Source organism: Labrus bergylta, chromosome 14 (genome assembly GCF_963930695.1).
Source record: "Labrus bergylta chromosome 14, fLabBer1.1, whole genome shotgun sequence".
NCBI lineage: Eukaryota > Metazoa > Chordata > Actinopteri > Labriformes > Labridae > Labrus > Labrus bergylta.
In genome coordinates this window covers 5,908,983-5,932,983 of record NC_089208.1, presented here as the reverse complement: position 1 = coordinate 5,932,983, position 24,001 = coordinate 5,908,983, and the positions used below count along the sequence as shown (strand labels likewise).

General features: G+C 39.6%; 1 protein-coding gene across 1 annotated transcript; it reads left to right on the top strand.

The window, feature by feature from the left end:
- The first annotated feature begins 1,699 nt into the window (after positions 1–1,699).
- znf346 (zinc finger protein 346) lies at positions 1,700–9,690 on the top strand. Its single transcript, XM_020651450.3, has 7 exons — positions 1,700–1,827; positions 4,088–4,191; positions 4,737–4,829; positions 5,704–5,833; positions 6,408–6,668; positions 6,805–6,904; positions 7,565–9,690. Exons 1-7 carry the CDS (start codon positions 1,770–1,772, stop codon positions 7,788–7,790), a joined length of 972 nt encoding a protein of 323 aa, XP_020507106.1. The 5' UTR covers positions 1,700–1,769; the 3' UTR covers positions 7,791–9,690.
- Positions 9,691–24,001: the final 14,311 nt, after the last annotated feature.

Sequence of the window (24,001 nt, the reverse complement as noted above, 5' to 3'; positions counted from 1 at the left end):
AAAGTTAAGTTCTGGGGAGGACTTTGCTATAAGAGATTGAATTAGTGTCCACCTTTTATGTATTCTCAATTGCCTCAAACTTGCAATTTATTATAATATTCAGATTTTTCTGCTGTTGTCAGGTGATGTAAACACAGGTCTTTTGAGCACGTTTTACAATGCAATAAGATAAGCATTAATTACTAGCGTAAAGTTTTGTTAGCAAACAGTATGTGGTTGATGATTACTGTGAGGACCTTTCAGTTTGTATTGCTTTTGGTGACCCCATATGGACAAAGGGGAAGGCTACCTCTTATTTCTTTGGCCTAATCCCAATCTCTAACATAAAGCCTTAGCACTGATTGTTTTTACTGAAAAACACAAACAATTGATCAATCCTTCTATCTTAAATGTATTTGCATTTCCTTTTCACATCACTGGCACTTTGATTCGATTTTCTTATGCTACAATACACAAACACTTGTTTTTAGTGGGTGACTGGGCGATCATGTCACAAAAAGGGCACAATTTGCTGTTTACAGGTTTACATCAGAGCCCTCACTCACCTGACGTCATCACAGTGGGACAGCACTAAGCACTCGTAAACTTACCCAGAACGCACCTCAAAGTCTGAAAGTGTGAACTTTGGGATATAGCCTTTGCTGAACTTGTCCTGTAGATGTTGTTTATTAACATAATAATCTTCTTTTTTTTTTTTATTACAGTCAAATGTTTATCAAGAAACTGCACTGTAGAAATTACACAAAAAGGCAGCTACAGCTTGCTGTTAATGAATTAATGTGAAACCTACTTACCTAATATAATTGTGTTCTAGTCTATTCAAGTCTGTTTCATAACCAGTAGCCTAAAATAAATCCTCAAAGGAACTTTAATGGATTATAACAATTTTGTGTTCAATCATGAAATTCAAAGAAACTTTTAAACTTATTGTTTATAGTATAGAGCTAGAAATATGAACTAAAATAATTTCAACACACACAAAAAATAATAATAGGCCTACAGTTTATTGCAGTATTTTTTTTTGTAACTGTAATGACCGAATTTCCCTCTGGAATTAATAAAGTCACCTATTTCTTTTTCTTTTTAAGAATATATCTTTATTATTTTTAAATTGAAAGACAACAAGCAAGAAACACTTACATCAATTACCGTGTTTTAAACAATACAGGCAAGAAAAAGAAAAAACCTACAACCAACCCACATAATGCAAAATTAAGCAAGCATATAGCACAAAATGGTGGTGAGGGGGGGGGGAGAGAAAAACAGACAAGAGAAATACTTAAAACAAACAGGAGGAGAAAACATAAATAAAGAGCAAATGTAATTACAATAACAAGAGATTACAAAAAGAATTACAAATAAACTGGCTACATGACCAAGACTTCAGGCAGTAGAGAGTAACAGCTTGATTAAGGGTTGAAAACAGGTTGAGTACCGGCCTCTTTAGGAATATCTGTCCAAATAAGTCCATAAAGGCCTCTTCGCAAAGTCTGTGCTTTCTGTACTCCAATATAAGTTACAAAGGGGTAAAGTATTTCTGATTCTGATTTTGAAATACTATCGGGACAAATTGGGCTTCGTGAACAAATGACCCACAGAAGGGCTCAAAGACCTCCTGTCATATCTAAAAACAACTCTAACATGCGCCTGTTGCTTGCACATTCAAATACATGCAGAGTGAAGGCTCTTTGTTGTTTTCGCTTTTTTTTCTCCAATGCGCCCTATCCAATGCGCATGCGCGAAGACTCCGCAGGTTAACAGTTGAAATTATGGCCGTCGCGATGCAGACGGAGGATTTTCCTTACTTACCTTCGGGGCTGGCGGAGGGTATGGCCCCTTTCATGGCTTATTCAATGTTTATCTCAGCAAAAACGGCACCTCAATGCGCCTAGTCCCATCGAGAGCTGCTCAAGCGCTTACATGCCTGTGTTGCTGTTAGCTTATCGCATGCTAACGTTAGCCCGGCGTTGAATGGTGAGCGCAGCGGCTCTGCTAATAAATGGTTAGCTGAAGCTAGCTGCAGCCGTTTTCTGCTCCAAGGTCGAGGGGAGCATGTCTGCATCCCATGTTGATTCAGTGAAATTGCATATTGATCCCTGTGCCTGCGGGACAGTGGATGTAGAGGGAGCCATCATCAGTGTTTCTGCAGCAGGTCTGCAGGTGTTAATGCGGCTTTATTTACCTTCAGTCCTGGTCCAGAGTTTGTGCTTGTTGACACATGTTACATTTTAATAATGCAAATGAACTGTCTGTCTTTATTAGTCAATTTATGTTACCAAGTCCCAGTAGAGTACTTATTATAGTATAAGATACAACAAAGAGTGAGTATATTTCTTTAACTCAATACTTTGTTTGTTTTGAAGCTTACATTAAATCTACCTGTTTCAGGTGAAGTCTGATAAGTTGTTGATGCCACAACTTGCCAGCTTATCATGTTTGCATTGTTTACAAACATTTAAGATAAGATTACTGTAAACTACTAATAAGCTCAGCCCCAAATTGTTGTTAAATTATAATTAAGAGAAAGTCATACTTTACTACAGTAAACTACTTCAATTCAATTCAATTTTTATTTGTATAGCGTCAACTCATAACAAGTGTTATCTCGAGACACTTTACAAAAAGCAGGTCAAATACCTTACTCTTTGTCTGTTAACATTACAAAAGAGCAGGTAAAAAGACCTTACTCATTGCTATGTTACAAAAAGCAGGTAAAAAGACCTTACTCATTGTTATGTTACAAAAAGCAGGTAAAAGACCTTACTCATTGTTATGTTACAAAAAGCAGGTAAAAGACCTTACTTATTGTTATGTTACAAAAAGCAGGTAAAAAGACCTTACTCATTGTTATGTTACAAAAAGCAGGTAAAAGACCTTACTTATTATGTTACAAAAAGCAGGTAAAAAGACCTTACTCATTGTTATGTTACAAAAAGCAGGTAAAAAGACCTTACTCATTGTTATGTTACAAAAAGCAGGTAAAAGACCTTACTTATTATGTTACAAAAAGCAGGTAAAAAGACCTTACTCATTGTTATGTTACAAAAAGCAGGTAAAAAGACCTTACTCATTGTTATGTTACAAAAAGCAGGTAAAAAGACCTTACTCATTGTTATATTACAAAAAGCAGGTAAAAGACCTTACTTACTTATTGTTATATTACAAAGACCCGGCCTATCCATCATGAGCACTTTAGCAAAGCAGCAAAAGTTACAGTGGTAAGAAAAAACTGCCTTATTAAAAGGCAGAAATTGATGTCCAGGATTGTCCATCTACAGTGCGTGGTGTGGGACAAAGTGCTTTAAATGTAGAGCACTTTAATGTAAGTCCTCCAGGAACCTGAGAAGTCTGTGTGGGAACAACGATCAAATTTCCTGATCTCAAAACTTTTTTTTACTCTGACTCCTGCTGTACTCTGTTAACTCAGGCAGTGTGGCTTTACCTTTCCTGTCTCGCCTTTAAGAAGCTTTTTTTTTTTTTTTTTTTTAAGATGACACCTGGATCTTAATGACAAAAGGCCTCAAAACTCTGTTCAACTTTCCAAAGATAGCTTGCCAGTCAATCAATCAATTTTTATTTGTATAGCGTCAACTCATAACAAGTGTTATCTCAAGACACTTTACAAAAGAGCAGGTAAAATACCTTACTCTTTGTCTGTTAACATTACAGAAGAGCAGGTAAAAAGACCTTACTCATTGTTATGTTACAAAAGAGCAGGTAAAAAGACCTTACTCATTGTTATGTTACAAAAGAGCAGGTAAAAAGACCTTACTCATTGCTGTATTACAAAGACCCGGCCTATCCATCATGAGCACTTTAGCCTGTTTTATTTAAGTGAGTGATATTCATTGCATGAGTTAATGCATCAGTTCATCTTCTACATTAAGTCAACAGCATTGAATTAGTCAGGTCTACAACATGTTTCTTTTTGTTTTTTTTCTGAAGTTATGTATTCTAAATTTCAAGTATCTTCAGTGTAACTGTTGTTTGAACTTTATTTTTTTTTTTTGAAGTTGTATGATTTTAATGTTTTCCCAGAAGATGATCTTGATTTGAGATCTCCTGTTTCTGTCTTTCCCCCCTGCAGTAAATAAAATGATAAAGGAGCATGGTGACCTGTTTTCTGACTCTCAGTGTAAAGTCTGCAGTGCCGTCCTCATTTCAGAGTCTCAGAAGTTGACTCATTATCAGGTCAGTGAGCGCACAGCCCGTGCTGTTTCAGTGTCAGGGGACTTAACTTTTTTTTCTGGGTAACTGGGAGGAGAGCTGCAGAATTTATTGGTTTATACAATTAGAGAAACATTGATGACGTTGTTCTAAGCGAGGAGACTCCAAGGTTACATCTTAAACAGATTGTATATACTGAATCAAAGCTATAGTCAGGAAATAGAAGGTGTGAATCATTGCATCAACTGCTTTGACATTTATAGAATATTTCATATAGCTAATATTAAAAGTGGATAGATTATAAAGTCAAATGTTCAGAGTGATCAAGCCATCCATTTTCCACAAGTGATTTTATATAAAACCAAGCAGCTATTATGTAGCTTTGTCTTTTTGGACGGATTAAAAAGATCTGTTTTCCACCTGTTGAAGTTGTTTAAAAGTATTTGAGTGGCAGCTTCTTTCTGTACAAGAGGATATCAGACAAGTCGACCTTTGTGTTGTTTTTCAATGTAAGTATAATGCAAAAGGGTTGAGATCATATTATGTGTTGTTCACTTTACTTTTTTCAGAGCAAGAAACACGCCAACAAAGTGCGGCGTTATTTTTCCCTCCAAAATGAGAAGGAACAAGCGGTCAAAAAGATCAAGTCTTCGCCTGACGCTGTGAGTACAGAGAGCTCCGTTTGAACTGTTCACGTAACACGAACCATTTCAATTTGCCAAAACAACAGTTGCTCTTCAGTGTCTCAAAAACAAACTTATTTTTGTTAAGGTATTGTGATGTGCAAACTATAAATTGAAAAGCACCCAAAAGTAAAAAAGAAAGCTTGAATGTCATTAAACAATTGTACAGTGACATTAGAAATGCTTCACCTTAAAGTGCACAGACATGCAGGCATCCACAGCTACAAATAACATGCATTCAAGTTAAATAATGAAACAACTATTTGCTCAGACAAACTGAGAGAATGCTGTCAGCACTATTGCTGATTTAGAAAATGCATTTTGAGCACAATTCATCATTGTTCTCTTGTGTTTGGGTTCCAGTCTTCTACAACGTAGAGCAGTGGTTGCTAACCTTTTTTTTAATTGAAACCCACTCTGCTTTTATTGCGGATAAGCAGACCCTCCCCCATTTCATTGTTAAATCCCAACAGATTAGACCTCCACACACTTGTTCTTACCTAAAGGACATTTGAACACACTATCAAGTACGTGTGATATCATCATTTCGGTTAATATGTGCAAGTCTAATTTTGACAACCCCAGAGAAGGCAAACCCTCGCGTCCCCCCCGAAGAGCTTTGGCCCCAGGTTTGGAGCCAATGACGTAGAGCATTCAAACTTTGGGCACTCTGTATTTTTGTTTCAGCAAATAGAAATGCACTAAAACATCTGCAGAATGCAAAATAGACAGTTTAAAGCTTTTTTGCTTCAGGAAAGAAATACAGACTAGAGGAACAGTGATCTCTAACTGACAAATGATGCTTCTTGAAGCGTTTCATGTACCTACATGCTTTGTGTGTCTTTATAAACAGGACTGTAACAATGGAGACACAGACCGGTTTAAGAAGTGTCATATATGTGACATGACCTTCTCCTCTCCGGTGGTGGCTGAGTCCCACTACCAGGGCAAAGTTCACGCTAAGAACCTGAGGCTGATCCCAGGTATTTATGAGGTTTTTTTTGTCACAGCCTCCAGCTCTGAAAAAAGCTCTTTATTTCTTTCAATGCTTTTGTTTTATTTGTTTAAATGCTTTACTCGTATGTCTTCCTGTTGTGTCTTGATTGATGTTCATTTGCTTTTGATATGTTGAGCTTTGACTTGTGTCAACACAGAGAGAAAAACTTTGTTATTGGCTTCTGAGTGTTGTGATTTGAGTCAACAGCTCGTCAATACAAAGCACCACACATCCGTTTGTCCACCTTCAGTACAAAAGCACTAAATGTCATGTTGTACTGTTTGCAAGGGAAACTGAAATTCACAGAGCAGAGAAGTAAATATTTAACAGATGCCGTATGGACAGCCAGAAAAGAAAATACAAGTCAAAATGAAGTCTCAAATGATTGATTTCTGTAGAAAGTAGCTGTGTGATAAGCAGGATAATAAGTGAGACAAGACTCTATACTAACCCTTTGGGTCCTAAAACACCCTGTTCATGTTTCATTCAGCTAAAACAACCTGCTCACTGATTTTTATTCATAAAATCAAACCTTTCTACAATTGTTCTCTGTTCTGCAGGTGTTGCCTCGCAAACACCTCCCTCCCAAACACCACCGACAGTTCAGCCAAAGAAGAAGCCTGCGGAGGATTTGAGCAGTGTGGCAGTGACAGGCGGCAACAACAACAACAACAACAGCAACCCAGATCGTTTCTGCTCCATCTGCCAGGCCTCCTTTAACAACCCGCTCATGGCCCAGCAGCACTACGTGGGCAAGAAGCATCGAAAACAGATGACCAAGCTGAAACTGATGGAGACATACGGGCCCTCCACAGCACCAGGTGGGACCACACAGACAGGAAATCACATAGTTATGTTTTCAGAAGATGCCACTTAACAGCTACACTCAAATGAATTCATGACTACATTTCTGTCTATCAGAAAAATTGAATCATCTTCTTTCCTGCATGTCTACAGCTTCCACGCTAAAGGGCTACCCATGCACCGTCTGCAGCATTGAACTGAACTCTGTGGAGCAGTACCAGTCTCACATAAGTGGAGCCAAACACAAGAACCAGTAAGAACACACACGTTGCTAAACATTTCAAAATTAAGAGGGGTTGGCCTGACTACATATTACGTATTAGGGTAGGTACTAACACAGGGGCGAGACTGGTAAGCGGAGCCAGCAGGGGAGAGCAGCACTGTGTGTGTGAACACAATATAAAGCCTCACGCAGGAAAACAGTTTAACGTTTTATTTTTCTCAAAGAGACCTTAAAAACAGGGTGCGTCTTATACACCGGTGCGACTTATATTACGGATTTTACGGTATATCCTCTGAAAATAACTCTGTGAGTCATGACTGATTACAATGGGTGTAACACCCGAGTCCCACTGTCTGTGATGTTTTCCGAGTTTTCCGAGTCCTATCTTCAGTTTGTTTACATCGCCAGGACGGCCGACTGACTCCTCCCCTCTCGTATAAAAGTTGTTTAATTGAGGGACTAGAGAAAAGAAGAATAACATACTGTACTCACTGCTTAACTGTGTTTCTAGATCACGCTCATTTCGGGTAAATTCATCTGCTGGATCAGAAAAACGCATTTATAAAGCCTTTAATGAACAGAATTCCAAAACAGAAAATGTGTTTGAACTTTTGTTTGTCAGAAAAAAAACAAAAAAAACAACATCTCAAATCAGCCTTAAAATGTGTTTTTGTTTTTGTTTTTTACAAGAGTGAAGAAATCAGGCCCGAAGACTGCAGAGAACCAAGAGGCAGCAGAGCAGTCGTTCAGTGGCGACGCCGCTGGAGAAAACCAGTACAGCAACACACCTGCAGAAGAGCAGTTTGCAGCGGAGGAAGGAGAAGCATACACGGGAGAAGGTGAAGTGTACACAGCCGGAGGTGAGCAGTACGCTCCTGAGGACACGGAGTACTCAGAGGAGTGCCAGTACACTTGAGTTTGGGCTGCAGAGGTTTTTCAGTCAGGACATAGAATGACACACAACAACCAGCCCCCCCCCCCCCCCCCCCCCAGCTCATTAACATCGACCTCCATGGACCTTCAGCTCCTGCCAGAGTCTCTAAGTACGTTTTCATCTTCACCACAGGTTTGGACTCTGAACACCCCTACAGGTCATTTTTTGAAATTTATTTAGGAGTCCCACCTGAAAACAATTTTGTTTTGAGTGTGTTTTTTGTTTTTTTTCTCCGTCACAAAGCTTCTGATGAATTGATAAGAAAAGCTGTTTGACCTCCAGAGTGTGATCGTGACCTACAATCATGATGAAGGGCAACTTTGAGGGTTCAACAGGCGTCTACAGTTTGAAAATCTTTCTCAAATGATTGTACATTAAGGCTGGCTATCTACATACCCAGACTTTTTTGTACGCTAGTTTGTTTTTTGTTTTTATTTTTGTCCTTTTCCTTTCATTTGAATCTTATAATTTTCAGGGGAAGCCAATGGTTTCACATGTTGAAAGTGTTCTGTAGGAAAGGAGAAAGAAAAGATTTATATCTGTAAACACTAAAACCCCAAATCTGATCATACATTCTATGCAAGCTTTAAAATAACTGTACTAGGAAGATATCAGGGCGGTAGTAACATTATACACACCTTTATAGTGAAGTTTTCTCGTCCAAGAGGCCATTTCAAATCTATACATTTACACACCTGCTGACACACACTCTAGTCTGATGCTAATATTAACTCTGCGACATACTGACACTTGTTCACTACTAAATCCACCCAGCGCTTCATCAGATGATTCCTCTGGGAGAATGAACATTTAAAAAGGGAACCAATGTGAGATCATCAGTCAGAGCGATGAACAAGAAGCTGCATCACAAGTTTGAAGTCTTCAGTATTTCAGAAGCACTCGATACATTTACATCTTTTCATGAGGTCGCAGAGTGGAGGTTCTTTCCCCACTAAAGATCTTTGACCAGAACAGACACCAGCTGAACAAAAGTAAAATTTTGGCCTGTTATCAAGTTACTCAGAGAATGATCCCTCGCATGACAGCTGAGAAGAAGTGCTCCGTGTTAAAGCTTTGAGCATCATTCAAATGATCAGCCTGTCATCTTAAAAAAAGACACTGCGTGGGTCCTGTGCGATGTGAATCATAGGTGCCCTCTTGTGGTAGTAGCAATAATGACAGGAGTGTATGTGGCCGATGAACCAGTGTGTGTATCTTGCTAAGTACCTCAAATGAAAGGCTACATTTAAGTTTTATATCATGAAACCTATGGAGTAACATAACTACTACTATAAATACTTATAAACCATGAAACATGAATGAGACAGTCTCACAGTGTTAAACACGGCTGCTCTCAAAAGGTCAAATATTTGGTTTTGGGAGTCATTCTGTTATAAAGGAATTGTGAGGTCAGAACAGAGGACTTCACTAAAGAAAAATCTGTCTCATATGAAGACAGATCTGAATCTGTCTCTGTCTCAGAATGCTGATCTGTCTCAGAATGCTGATTTTACAGGAGGATCTAAGTATAAGCAAATCTATAAGTATTAACAAAACCAGGAAAATGTCATAACTGAAAACAAGCGCCTTTTTTGGGGGGGGGGGGGACTCTGTTGACCCAAAAACCTTAAGATTAACAATGCGGAGCACCAAGGCCTTGAGGAAAGCCCGCTCCTTCCACAGAAGGAATGACCTCTTCTGCAGGGCAGCAGAGTCGCACGCAGCCGGATGCTCCACTGACACCGACTGTCAGCTCCCCCCTGCTCTTTATACTCTGCCTCTGAATGCAGAGCGGGCTCAGGTGTGCTCGACCGGTGGCTGCAGTAAGGCTAGGAGCAGCACCTGGAGGGGTCGGAGAGAGAGAGAGAGAGAGAGCGAGAGAGAGAGAGAGAGAGAGAGAGAGAAAACAAAAAAGAACACACAGCACTACAGCACATTAAAGTCGTTAAGCCTGTATTAATAACGCTAACATCTAGTAATCAAACTGCATGTAAGCAATGAAAATACAAAAGTAAGCTGCTTCCCAGTTCATGTGACTTTTTCTTTAATTCTACTGAATATATATTTGTTTTAGTGTCTTCAGTGAATGTATTCAGACACAACCTCACGTCTTGTCTCTTCTAACTGCAAGCTGCATTATTCTCCTACTCTGGTGTTGAAGAGGCTGTGACATTTTGCACATTCAGATCCGTCACTGTAGCCGCTTAAGATGTCGTAACCATCCGGAGAGAGAAAAGAAAATTACAGGTCAGCTCAAAGTTTGTAAAAGTTGAACTCAGTTTTCTGGTTTCATTTAAGAGCATTTTAATTTCAAGCTTAAAGAAACCTCTCCAGAAGTTTGTTTTTTGATTGTTTTACGTGATTTCAACTTCTGTGCACATTTCTGAGTACCTTTGGATAAAAACATTTTCTTTACATGTTTCATCTTATCCTTTTTTTTTTTTTAACTGTTTTTTACTGGCCAACTTTTGTTCATTTCCTGTTGACTGTGAGATATGGCCATCTGATGGTTGCATAAAAAGGAGAGAACTGTTTAACTGTAGGACACTAATATGAAGAAACAAATGGAGGCTCCTCATTCATCGTTGAAAGTTACAGACGCTGCTAAAGGGTTAATTTGACCTTATAGAGTCTAAATGAGATCCTCTCAAGCTTCAAAAAGTACCCGACAAAGTCAAAAGTAAGCATTTTCTACATGTTGATGTCATTTTATATAAATAGTTTCTTTCTCAGTTTTCAGGAGTTTGGAAAGAATGGAAAAAAAAGAGGGCAAAATAGGATCATGGTGAAAATAAAGGAATAGTATCCTCTGGTTTCAAATGCAGTGGATTCATTACAGCTGTGAGATGAATGAACGCTAAGCTTTTTTGTAATGAGTTCAATTCTGAGTTTATTAAAGGGTGAAGATTTTTAAAGATTTTTAGCCGTACAAACGGGGCGTCATGAACTCTAAAAGAGACGTACGGTAGCTGCTCTCTGAGCTCTGTAATTACTGTCAATAGCAGAGAATATTTACCGCAGAGATCTTTAAAAGTGATGTCAGATTAGGAAGTGATGTCAATATTAGAACAACTTTTTTTAGTCCGTTTGTCCTCGTACAGGACGTTGAATATTTTAGTACTGAATGTCTCAAACCTTCCAGCTAAAGAGAAAAAAAAATCTTTTTTTTTGGATGTTATTTATACAAAGAGGGCTCATGCATATTGTCGAGTACATGGTGTGTTAAAGACTAAAGGCCTTTCCTGTTACACCCTCATCTTTTTGTGTGTTAGCTGTTTTGTGGTTACGATTTTTCTTTCACTATAAGTTGTGTACAACTGAGGGGGAAAAAGATGCCGCAAAGATGTGCTTAAGTAAAGAGATGTTTTAAGAGAAACAGTGTGGACATGTTTCTATTTTGTGAACACATTTATTGTATATAACAATCAAATGAATTTCTTATACAAATTAAGGATGTTCAGAAACACAAAGTAGTTTAGAAATTAGACCTTAACATTGTTTGTCGACCAAACAGCAGTCACCACATTTGTAACTCTATGTATTGGTTAAAATGGTTTTAAATGTGTATTTTAAAATGAGGTTTCCTGATGTAGCTTTAGGTGATTATCAGGGGAAGTTTCTAAAGGTAAGTGGAGTTGCCTTTCAGAAAATCTTTCTTTGCTGTCTGTCCAATATGTCATGTCATCAAACATCTGTCCTGCAACTTTAGGTGCTGTTAATGTGACGTTGAAAGGTCTTACAGCTACATATTCCTATGAGGCCTTACCACCGATATCAAGAAAAATGAAGGAAATAGATTTGTTGTCCAGATTGATTATATACTGTAACAGTGGTGACTCGTTGCTTAAACGGAACGGTGTGAGCAGCAGATTCAAGCTCAGAGTTTTCAATTAGATGTTCAACAAGCACGTATTGACCACAGACAAGTCAAACAAAACAAAGCCGTAACTCTCAATAACTAAATGTTCCTGAACATACCCTGTGATTCAGACTCAGTCCACATGGTGGTGCTCTTACTCTTTGCTCGTGCTGGATCAGCAGCAGGGTGTCTTGGACTCTGCTCATGACAGAAGCTCATTCAGGGTTCAGGCTCAGTTCTCCTCATTTGACCCTGTTAACAATGAGCACACTGAAACAATAAACATGCACTTTTTTTTTCTTTAATAACATTAATCAATCATTGTATACTAAACATACTTATACTTTAAACTTACCAACTTCTAAAATATCTTTGATGCATACTTAACTCTTATGATTTTTTTAGAGCGCTGTCTTGGGACATTGGAAATGCACGGAGCCCCTGAAGTCCCAAAAATAAAATATAGGCACGGTGTTACTGTTTGTCAACTGAAAGTTAGGTTGAGATAACATTTCCAGCATGGCAACCACCATTGACAGGCTTCAAAAGCTCAATGCAGTAACCAATTTGTGATGTCACTCAGCCTTAGTCCACTGTTATTTACTGTCGTGACTAAAATATGTTAAAAATAAGTTTGTTTTCCTTGGTAAAGTACTTTATGTTGTGTTATGTTTGAGAAATTATCCCAAATTCATATCACACTTTTGAGAGGATGTTGATCTAGCTTCATTGTCGTGCCATCATTTATCTCCATAGCGTAGTAGCTTTTAGCATTTAGCTGTTAAAGAGACAGATATTTCACTTTTAGGCATCGGTAAAGACCAAAGTAGAGACACTAGACTCAGAGTGATCAGTTGGCAAAAAGCTTCACAGTTTTAGATTTTCTTAGAGCAAACTCTTACAGTTGCTCCTCGCTGCTGAAATTGTGAATTCCTTGTTAATTGACATATGACCTTAAAATACAGTTTTTACTGTTTAATTCTGCTGTCCCCAAGTGGACATTTTCTGCAAGTGTCACTATATAATAGGTTACATGTTCAAGACTAATATTTCTCTTTGATCAGAAATAATTGACAGTGTCTTTATATCTTTCAGATTTTTCTGATATTGCTGAAACCTGATTGATGCCGATAAATCCATGACATCAGTGTTCCTTCAGGCCGTGTCAACTTCTAACCAGGGAAATACCTTCCTATAACTGCTCCTACTGGAACAAGAGTTCAACTTCTTTTTTTTATTTAAAGCCATGTCTCTCACACTGAGACTGTGATAAAGATTTCATAGAAATAGGCTCTCAGACGTTTGGACAAGCACTTAGCTCAACAACAACGAGTCCTTTAAACAGAGTTCAGTGTTTTTCCTGCAGTCTGGAGGTGTCACCCGTGATCGAGTGTTTATCCACAGCTAATACAAAGATGAATACATAAAACACACATGCAGGCTGTTCAGAACTCCACACAGCGCTGGTCAACTGGCTGTTCATTTCCAGGCTGAGGTTTCTCTGTCGCTGACCCCCCCCCCCCCCCCCCTCACAGTCTTAAATCTTTGAGGTTAATCCCCCAGGAGTGATGCTTCTGGGTCAATTTCAGGTAAACACACTATTATTGCTTTCACCAAACCTTAGTGAACAACAGTGCAGCTGTGTTTGTGTGTCCAGTCGGGAACAGTATGTGATGCACTCGGGGTGACAACAGGACAGTCGGTGAGAGTAGTCAGACGAGACAATTTGTCCTGGTCCCCTGCAGGCTGAATGAGCTTCACTGTTATTGTGATTCTATTAAAAGAGGCATGACAGTATTCAAATGCACCCAGTCTGCTTTAATGCAGAAACTGCATCTTTGTACAGTATCCACTGACAGAAACGATGGAACAAATTGTCTTTCATTGTCAGTTAAATTTTCATTTGTGTCTGGAAAACGGCTTTGCTTGCCAGAGTGTGTTTGTGAGACATTCTGAAATTGTCATGGATCCTTTTATATTTGTCTGGATGCAAGCTTTATGCTAATTTCTAATAATAAGAATTACAGAAGCAGAAGATGCATTCAGGTGTTCTTTTCTACTTTCCTTTCACCTAGAAGAGAAAGGACACTTTGGATCATTTCAGCCAGAGTAAAGGAATCATAAAAGGAACCTTACGTCATGGGAAACAGGGTTTAGTGCTCGGTTAAAAAAAAAATAAAAAAAACTTGCTTGTTGGTTCTGTGCCTGATGGTTCTGTGCCGTGTTGCAATTTTGCATTTTGCATTTTTTCAGATAAGCAGAATGGCTTCCTAAAAAGTTGTTCATTCACTCTGTATCATTTTTCAAGCCAAAATTGAACAAGATCAGAACTCACGCCCAGACTTGAATCTGGGGTCGTTATACCCTCACACAGAAGAAAATGCTGGAGAACGGTGCCTACGCTGTGTTCTGTCCACTGGTCATCAGTCGCCCTGAGCTGATGATTGTTGATGTTATTGTTATGTGGGTTCTTGTCGCTGACATCCAGCCAAGCGGCAACTTCTAGTGCTGAAAAAAAAAAAAAAATGCGGAAGTGCAAAATCCTGCAGTTCGTCGAGGGTCTGCTTGTTACTGACTTTAAGATCCCTGGAGGTCACATAGTTATTGTCCTCGTGGGCACACACTCTACAGGGGTTGGATTTTTTATAATGCATCCGTTTTGATTTAATGAACTATACGTAGTTAGGCACGTAGCTGACCTGATTGACAGGTGGGCCCAGTTTGTCAGGAGATTTAAAACCCGCTCCCGCTCTTAGCCTGTCGTCAGGTGGACTTAAAGTTAGGCTGAGACAGGATTTCCAGCATGGCGGCTGCTGCCGATGAGCCTCCAGAGCCCCCTGCCGTAGCAGATGTGTGACGTCACTCAGGCTTCGTCCGTTCATATTTCCAGTCTATGCATCCAGCACATCTGGTGGTTCAGCTTCATGTCACTTTTTTGACAGGACACATAAACTCCAGTAACCAACATGGTTGCTTTAATCAGAACTCTTCTCTGCTTTCAGTGCAGTTACACACAACAACTACAACGGTATCCATGTCTGCAGGTCACAGAGAAGAAACTCAGTACTGTACATGGCTTTGTTTTATTCCAGTATCTTGTTCCATTTCCTGTACTGTGCAGCCCATGTGTTCAAAGGATCAAAAGGAAAATAGATCCCTGTAGTTGCCAAAGGTTTTATGGCGTCTGATCTTTCTTCATCTGATGCACATCAAATGTAAAAGAAAACTTCACAGGGTCTAAATGTGCCTTTTTGTGATCACAGAGGAAAACACTCAGGAGGGATGAAATATAAGACAAAGAAATCTGTGACATTTATGATATGGCCTATAACATATATCAAATATCTGATGCAGCTGAAGATATATGAAACAGGTTTTAAGGCATTTTTAAACCGCAATTCTGGATAATTAAGATTGGGTTTTATATTTTATTCTTACAGAGAGATCATTTACTTTACCCAAGATATCCTAAGACATCATTTAATGCCTTCCATACTCAAGAAAACTTTGAGAAAACTTTAGAAATACTTTCAAATGGCCACCATCACACATCTAACGACAATGTCTCAGCAACTCACAGAGTTTGAAGTCACAGACTTAGGGTTTGCAAAGACTGGGGATCTTGCAGGGTCCCTAATGGCAAGAAATGTACAAATACAACTTTTGAGTAGAAAACAGAAAAGGTAGATAGACTGGTGAAGTTGTGGAGAGAGAAGGAATGCCTCTCTGACGTGTCCTCCCCTTCTTACCACGATAGAAGGAAAAAAGAGGGACAGAAATAGTGGCTGCGGTCCTGGAAATCCAGAGAATAATGAATCAGGTCATATTACCGAGTAGAACCTGGATATCAGCGGCTCTAACAATGGATTTCTAGGGTAATAAATTCCTGGTGAGTATGCTTTATTCAAGGGAGGATTTCAAGGCCAGCAACTTTTTCTGTCCACTTTTTTATTCTCCTCTCTATGTTAGTACAAAGGGGAGGCCACCATTTTCTCCACAGTCCAGGACAACCGCACGTTCCTTCGTTTCCCTGCCGTCTTTACTAGTTTGCAGCTTCCTTTTTGGTGCTGGTGAGACCTCTCCTATTGGCTGTGGACAATATTTACATCTCAATTTGCATATGACAAGAAAAGACTGAAGACCTGTGATAAAGTTAAACAGGTATGATTTTATGACCCCATAACACCAAATGATGGAGATCACAGGAGCGAGCCCGAGCTTCAGAAAAGCCCTCAGGATTTTATTTAGAATTTGGAAATGTGACTGCGACTTTAAAATCACTTCATTGGTGTAAGGCCAGCATATCTGTTATTCAGTTGTCAGTAATGTTTTTTAAATCCGATCACATCCAACCTGTGCAGACACATTACACACTCAGTGTCAACAGCTAGACCTTATTTGCACACATTGCTCAATCGTTTGTGCTTTGGCTGAATGTTTTTTATTTGTCACTATGTCCCACTTGTGTCACTGTGACTGAACAATCAGCTGATGTTTGTTTGTAAGGATGGAGTCAGGTTGCATGTTTTGCATGTTCTCCGCTGTTTGCATGCTGGAAAATACAGAGGGAGGTGTTTCCAGTGGACATGTTTGCTGTTGTCTTCTTTTAGGTCATTAAAATTGACGATATTCCTCAAAATCATCGGCTATAACAATTTAACCTGTTTGGTTAGAGTCCAGCATATTTTTTATTTTTGGTGTATAATCAAGGATTTAAGTTGCTTGAAATAACATCAAAAATAAAAAGAGAAGCAGAACATCTTCTGGGATCAAAATATGAGACACAGAAAATGAGAAAAATAAAAAATAAATGAGATTGTGAGAGGAGTTAAAAAGTGTGATAGACAGAAAGTGAGAGCCTTGTGTTTGAAGAGGATCATTCTGTGACAGCTTTCATGGAGATCATTGTATTGAAATGGAGACATCCAGGGTCCCAAACATCCCTGTGTTTGTTCGACCGAGGAACTAATCAGCCATTTCAGCCCATTTCATATTGAGTTGTGCTACTTTGTTATAGTTTTATAATCAATCGTGCAAATTTGGCAATGTATCTTCAACAAGGTTTTATGCCTTCACCTTCAATCAAATAAAATATTGTGTTTTTTTTCTCATGTTAGATCTATGTAGGCGTGAGGAGCTCTAACATCTAACACAGTGAAGTAACCAGAAAATCAAAGCAGGCGGGCAGATCAGGCTGTCATCAGCTCATTGCCCTGCATGCAGCAGGACCCATTTCCCATCAGCCATCAGTCAGCAAGCCACTCTGTTACTGACAGGAGGCCAGATAGGAATCAGCCCCACCTGCCTCCTGTGCTACCTGACGGCTGCAGGTGTGTGTGGGGTTAAGAGGAAAGGTTGCTGGGTAATAGTGTGTGTATAAAGCTGTGTCTCGTTTCAGTAGGGGGGGATGCAGCAGCTTGAAGGATCCTGCATACGTAGACCGCTCAGACCGATCTGAAATGAGAAGTCTGGTCTACAGACGATTTCCTGTTTGCATCATCAGTCGTCTCTTATTGCCTAGCAACTTCAACAGCTACACCAGCACTTGGTGTGCAATGAATCTGCAGGATATGTTTGGCCATGAAGGATGCGTCTGATGGAACCTTCGCTGGCCGAGGAGCGGAGGTCGCATTTGTACGCTGCTATGTTAAAGATTGATTGAAAGATGTTTTTCACTTTCAGCTAACTGCAGAGCAAAGCTATCCATTATCATTATAATCAGCAGTTTTTTATGTATACATTATTTTGTAATAAGGTCATCCTTCAAGGCTCTGTTTCTTTAATAGTACATTTGTGTTATTCTTTTATCATACTTAATTCTGTGTTTTATTTTTACTTTCACTTTGGCAATATAGACAAAGAAGTTTCCCATGCCAAAACAAATCCCTAATGAATTGTGATAGAGAGAGAGATGTAGAGAGACAGAGAGAGAGAGAGAGATGTAGAGAGAGAGAGAGGGAGAGATGTAGAGAGAGAGAGAGACAGAGAGAGAGGGAGAGAGAGGGAGAGAGATGTAGAGAGAGAGAGAGAGACAGAGAGAGAGGGAAGTAGAAGAAGAGAGAAAGTGAGAGTGTGTATGCCCTTTTTTTTAGTTTCTCAGCCGTCTGCTGCAGGTGGTTGTGTGGTCATGTTACAACACACACACACACACACACACACACACACACACACACACACACACACACACACACACCTCTCCTTCCATGACATCTGAAAATTCCTATGGATTACTCTAATTCTAGTGACAGATGGACAAGTGTGTGTGTGTGTGTGTGTGTGTGTGTGTGTGTGTGTGTGTGTGTGTGTGTGTGTGTGTGTGTGTGTGTGTGTGTGTGTGTGTGTGTGTGTGTGTAAACGAGAGCAGCTGGGAGCACGAGGTAAAATCGCAGCAGAACAACCAACCAACAGGCTGCTGGGACTGTCAGACACCTGTTTGGACCCCCCTCCTCCTCATCCTCCTCCTCCTCCTCCTCCTCCTCCTCGTTCTCCCCCTCCTCCCCCTCAGGATACTTGATATGCTGGAGAGCGAGGAGGAGGGAGAGGAGGGGGAGGTGGGTTCGGGGTGAGACAGAAACAGATAGAGGAGGAAGGGGAGAAAGGGAGAAACAGCTGGATCAACTGAATGTTTCCGATTTCTGTTTCCTGTCTCAGATTTGTCCGGACTGTTTCAAGCAGAGACCCCAGACTCTTAAAGGGACAATCAGTAACTTTTTAACTTTTGCCAATCACTCAACTGTTGATGATTAACACTGACATGCTGTGATGGACTCCTTTCACCACATGGTTAGGCTTTTGACCATATCATTTAGACCTATTGGCAGTGAAATAGAAACATTTGATACATGTATTTTTCTAACAAATTGAGATATAAATTGTCAAATTTAAGGCAAACTTAAAGGAGCAATATGTAACTCTGGCACCTAGTGTTTCAAATGGGTACTGCAGTCCAAATTCTAAACATTGGTGAGAGCAGTCTCCCTATTGGTTTCCTGTCTGCACGTTTTATATGAGGTCTGAATTAACTGACTCCTCTCACTGTCTTCTTGTGTTCTGTGTTGGTGCAGGCCGTCTTCATGATTTATTCTGTGTCAAAAATGTTTGCTGGGAAACCCGGGCCTGACTTTTGGAGAGGAAGCCGAGGCCTCCCGACCGCAGAGGAACAGTGCCAAAGCCGCAGTCAGACAACAGGTGAGCGGTTACGCTCTCAGGCACGTCTCATTGATATTCTAACCTATTGCACTTTCCCAGGCAGAGGACTCCCCTGTGGAAACACATTACTGCCCCCCCCCACCCCCCCTCCAGGCTTTGATCCTCTCAATGTGAAGCAGATCTGATCCCAAGCTGAACCGAGGAGCAGACAGAATCCGACCGGAGAGTGAGATAGTTTCAGAGATCTGTGGAGGTCTATATGAGTGAGTGTATGGAGGGTGGAGCAGAGAAGTTAACGTAATCAGTGCAATTAAAGGATTAGTTCACCCAAATGACAGAAAACATTTCCTTTTCTTCGGCCTAGTGTAGCAGCCTTGATATTATTTTAATGTCTTTTCTTTTTTTATAATTTGTATGTTGTCTCTGCTAAGTGACTTCAGCCCCAGAATAATATGGATATCAATAATAATAATAATAGATTTAATTTATATAATGCCATAAGGGAACCAGAGACGCTTTACATGGCGGAGGACCAATCGCTCTTTTGGCTTAAAGTCTACATTAAATAAATGGTGTTGAATTAATAAGAGTTTAACAGCATTTTGGCCAAAAAAAATAAATAAATAGTACATCAACTCAACTACTACTCATTCAGTACCGTTCAAAGTATTGTTCACTCCGAGTCTTTGCCATGAAAAATGTAATTAAAGAGTGGTTTCTTCTTTGTGCTGTTAATCACCTTGTCCAACACCTGGCAGTCGTTCAGGACATTCAATGTAACGACGTATAAAAAAAAAAAAAAAAAAGGTCTTCCTTATTGTCTGGCTTACTTTTGTCGGTCATATTGAGACATTGGTTGTAATCTGTTTTATAACCAGCTAATGACCCCTCACAGTAGCTTTAAACTCAGCTTTAAGTGGTATTTTTACAACAGCGACGTCGTGTTTAACGACCACTTGAATGGTGTCTCTCGCACTAATGAACCTTCAAACAAGAGTCACCTAACTTTTTGGCTTCTCTTCATTTTACCAACTTTCACAGTGAGTTTGAGTTCATTGTTCTGCTGCCCAACCTTCGATTACTCGCTTTTGGTTCGGTCTCCTTGCTCTCACTGCTTTAAGTCGTATCTGTGAGGCAGATATTTACAGCTAAAAAACTTCATAAACCCTCAGTACACTCAATGTTTCAAAGCAGTCTGCACACAGAGAAAATTAACAAGAAGATAGAGGACATAGTGGAGCATTTAGAAGCTACAGAGACTGATATTTCTCCCAGAAGTTGTAGATGGAAACTCAAAACAGCGCTAAAAGGAGAGTAAATCTTGACTTGGTAGAAAGACGGATTTAAAAAGTTTTTAAATGACTCATCATGTTGTGACCTTACTGGAGGTGTAGATAAGGAACTGTTTATCATATTTGCTAAATTAACTTGAAAGTGTTTGGGATGTCAAAGTTGTTTTCACTCCTTGTTTCTGCTGCCCCCAGGTGGCCAAAAACAGTAAATGGTAAATGGACTTCAGCTTGTATAGCGTTTGTATCCTGCACAGTCACTGCAGGTGTACTGGAATACAATCTGTGATGTAGGACTGGAAATGGGGATTATTTTAATGTGGTTTCACTCCATCTAAAGTCAAAATGAAATAAAACTGGATGCTTTATTCCTGCTACTTATTTTACGTCATTGCTCAAGGTGAGCAATGACGTAACAGCAGACAGCAAACACACTACAATAAAACATGGAATTTAAAGGCATTCATTTTAAACATAATAATAAACTTAATCTATAACTTCCAGATTACACTAAAAAGGTTCTTCAGCTCTTGTTCAAGGAGCAGTATAACCATCAGTCCTTTCTACGAGACAATTAGCCTTAAATGAAAGTGAAAACAGAGGCAGAGTGAGAGGCAGGTTAGAGTACAATGACTTCCTTTAAGCAGGCTTCAGGTCAGAGCTCGCTGAAGTCCTGTCTGAATCCAACACTTCTGTTTTGGCTGACCTCTGGACATTTAAAGAGGCATGGGTCACTGCCCCCCTCCTCCCAGGATGATGGGGTGCGGATGTCCGCTCGCTGTGCCCGGCATCTCTCCCTCACCTGGGGGTGGAGGGTACAGGTTCCAGGATGCAGGATTACACAGTTTGACAAAATACCTGCAGGAAACTCCCAGCAAAGCAGGCCGGTTTATTATGTAAGATACACAAAAAAAAAAAAAAAAAAAGATTTTGGAATGTAGTAAGGAGGGATTCAGAGCAAGAGATTACCTTGAGAAAATGTGACAAATAAAGGTTAACATGCAAAAAATCTGCAATGCTATGACAGCTATGCATGGGTGTGTTGCAGATGAGGGGTGGAGGCCTAACAGAGCAAAAGTAAAATGTTTGGTTTACAGAGCTGGGCAAATGTCTGTTACTCTGTTAATCATTAGTTCTCTTTTTAAAAATTCATTTTCAACATGATTGTTATTTGGAAAATGATTATCCAAACTTTTCACTTCTAGTATATTAGGTTTTTGTTAACGTCCAAACGATGCTCTTCTGTTTTACGTTAGATTGTGGAAAACCTGAGCAAGAGCATAGCGCCCCCTGTACCTTAGAGAGCTTATTGAATAACGGGCAAAAATGTCCATCTCTACCCGGGGGGCTTTTGTTGTAAAATGCTGCTTGACCTGCATGAAGGGAGCACTGTTAGTGTGAAGACAGTGATGATAAATCAAAAAAGTTTAAACTATTTGTAGATCTAAATACAGACGTGTGTTATTTTGAGTTTTCTAAGTCATCATGGGCTCTTAAGAACTTGAATCTATTCACACATGAATCTATTTTCATCCTCAAGACCGCGACACAATAGATGCAGAAAACATTTTTCAGTGCTTCGGGAGTGAACCACCTTTTTTCTCAAACAATGATGTCATGAATCTGCCTTCACTGCCTTCATGAAACTACCTGACTTCACTGAGATGTTATTGTTGTGTTTTGTGTGAGCAATTAAGAGAGAGATCAGGATTTTTTTTCTCAGCTCAGTTCAGCTCTCCCTCAGAGTCACGCTCATGAGGAGCTTTTGTGTTTCAAATCAGGAGGAAGAAAAAGAACATGTAAGGCCTCAGAGCCTTGCTCGGGGGGAGGGGAGAGGGGGGTTAAGAATGAGGGGATCTTTTTGCCTTTGGTGCTGATAATCGGCGACTTCTCTCATTTCCCTTCAGCACAAAACCCTCCTCTGTCTGCCCCTGTTACTCTCCGAGGGAGAGTTTTCACCTCCCCAGGGCGAGACTGAGCCACCTGTAAGGCCTGATTTACATTCTAAGAGCGAAACACTCCTTTACCTCGTGTTTTGTATGTTTTAGTTTTGTGGTCCTATTTTTGCTGTTCTGAGGGAAAACATTATGAAATATCCTTTTGTTTGTGAAGTTTTCTTTTTGTAATATACAAGCACTAAATTCTAATTCACATCAAAAACCTCTTGTTTACAACCAAAAAGCCTCTCTCGCCAGCAAACGACTGCCATATGTGTGAAAGTAATACATTTTAAACAGTTTGTGAGCCACTCAGCTCCCCTGAAGCCTGTCGATAAGAGGCTTATGTTCCCCTGCAAAGAGAAGGAGGAAGTGAAGGATGATGGGATGGAGAGAGGAGGGGAGGGCAGGAAGGATGAGGGGATCCCTGATGCTCTGCCCCTCAGGAGATCAGAGGACTCAGAGAGGGTTTACAGGAAATCAAAGGTGAGCGGAGCTGTGAGCGTCACTTAACAGAGTTTTTGTATTTCACGTCACAGTGAAAAGAATAATGACCGAGCCACACCGACTGAGAATCACAAATGCACAAAAACCCTGAAAACTTCAACTCATAAAGTTGTAGTGCTGATCAGCCATCCTTCAGAACTGCTTGATTTTTTTGCTGTGTTGTTTTTTCAACCTGTTCATTGAAGGTTTGTTGAAGATTCTTATGGTGAATCCGACTTTCGTCACCACTGAACTTGTCCTGAAGACACCGACGACAAGTTTTTTCGTATTCTGGGTTTAAGTGAAATGTCTATGTGGAACGTTTTGGTGGCTATGCAGATTCATGTCCCTCTTAAAACACATTACAAAAAAGGTTTTACTTTACCTTTAAGTGTTGTGTGTTGTGTGAGCTTACTAAGACATTTATCCTATATTGCAAATAAAATAAACGCAAACAACTTATCATTAGCATGTTAACATCATAATAACCATGCTATCTTACTGATGTTCGCATTTCATCAGTGTTTAACTTGTTAAAGTAAAATGACCTTTGTCTTCTGTCAATATTGTTGGCCAACATTAAGAAGAAAAATATGTACCTGAAAACTTTCTTTTTTTTCAATGTTTAAGAGATCAAAAATCCTCTCTTAAAATATTAAAAAACTTTAATAGCTTTATCACAAATTCTTAAAGCACCCGTTCTTGGATAACATCCTTTATTGGTGTAGCCAATTATTTTGAGTTTCAGGTTTTCCATTAAGGGTCATGGATTTGTCCAAAACTTAATTTTTTCGTGTGATCCTTCATGTTTAGCTTCCAATTGAGAAACCATGTAGAGTTGGAAGTGAAAGGGGACATCTAAGGCATTGTTAGCTGAATGCATATAGACTGTATAAAACATGGACCTAGTCTCAGTGACGTCACCCATCGGCTTCTGAAGTAGAATTTTGAAGCCCATAGATGGCTGTATTGAAAATACTGACTCAAACTATCTTTCAGTCTATAAGACAAAAAGGTGGAAAAAAAATCATTGACGGCATGAACTATTCAGACCAAAGTCCTTTTTGTTCCAGGCTGATCATGTATATTTCTGATGTCAAGATGTATATTTTAACGTGGGGCTTTGTGTGTGACTTCAGGGGCTTTTGTGGTCATTTGAGGAACTGCAGTTTTTTGCACTTCGACATTGGCTTCATTTTTTAACACCTGAGGTTGCTGCTTGAGTAAAGCTAATCACTGTTTTCCTGTGTTAGAATAATTCCTGCTGAAACACAAGAGAGCAATACTACATGGACTATAAATTTCAATCTCCTAAATAGTGTGAATTTATATGCAGAGTCGTGTAAAGATGTTACAAAGTATATTGAACATAGTCTGGTTTTGATCAAATGTTTTGGTGTAAAAAAAGTCTAAAAAAGTTTCCTCACGCAATGTAATCACCCTGAAGGACAGGCAGCCAAGTCAAGACCGACT

Bases quoted from the DNA above. Each gene is read 5' to 3' on its own strand.
- znf346 (XM_020651450.3), top strand. From the start codon at position 1,770: ATGGCCGTCGCGATGCAGACGGAGGATTTTCCTTACTTACCTTCGGGG. The intron at 1,828-4,087 runs GTATGGCCCCTT...TCCCCCCTGCAG, and splicing joins ACCTTCGGGGCTGGCGGAGG to TAAATAAAATGATAAAGGAG. The intron at 4,192-4,736 runs GTCAGTGAGCGC...TACTTTTTTCAG, and splicing joins AGAAGTTGACTCATTATCAG to AGCAAGAAACACGCCAACAA.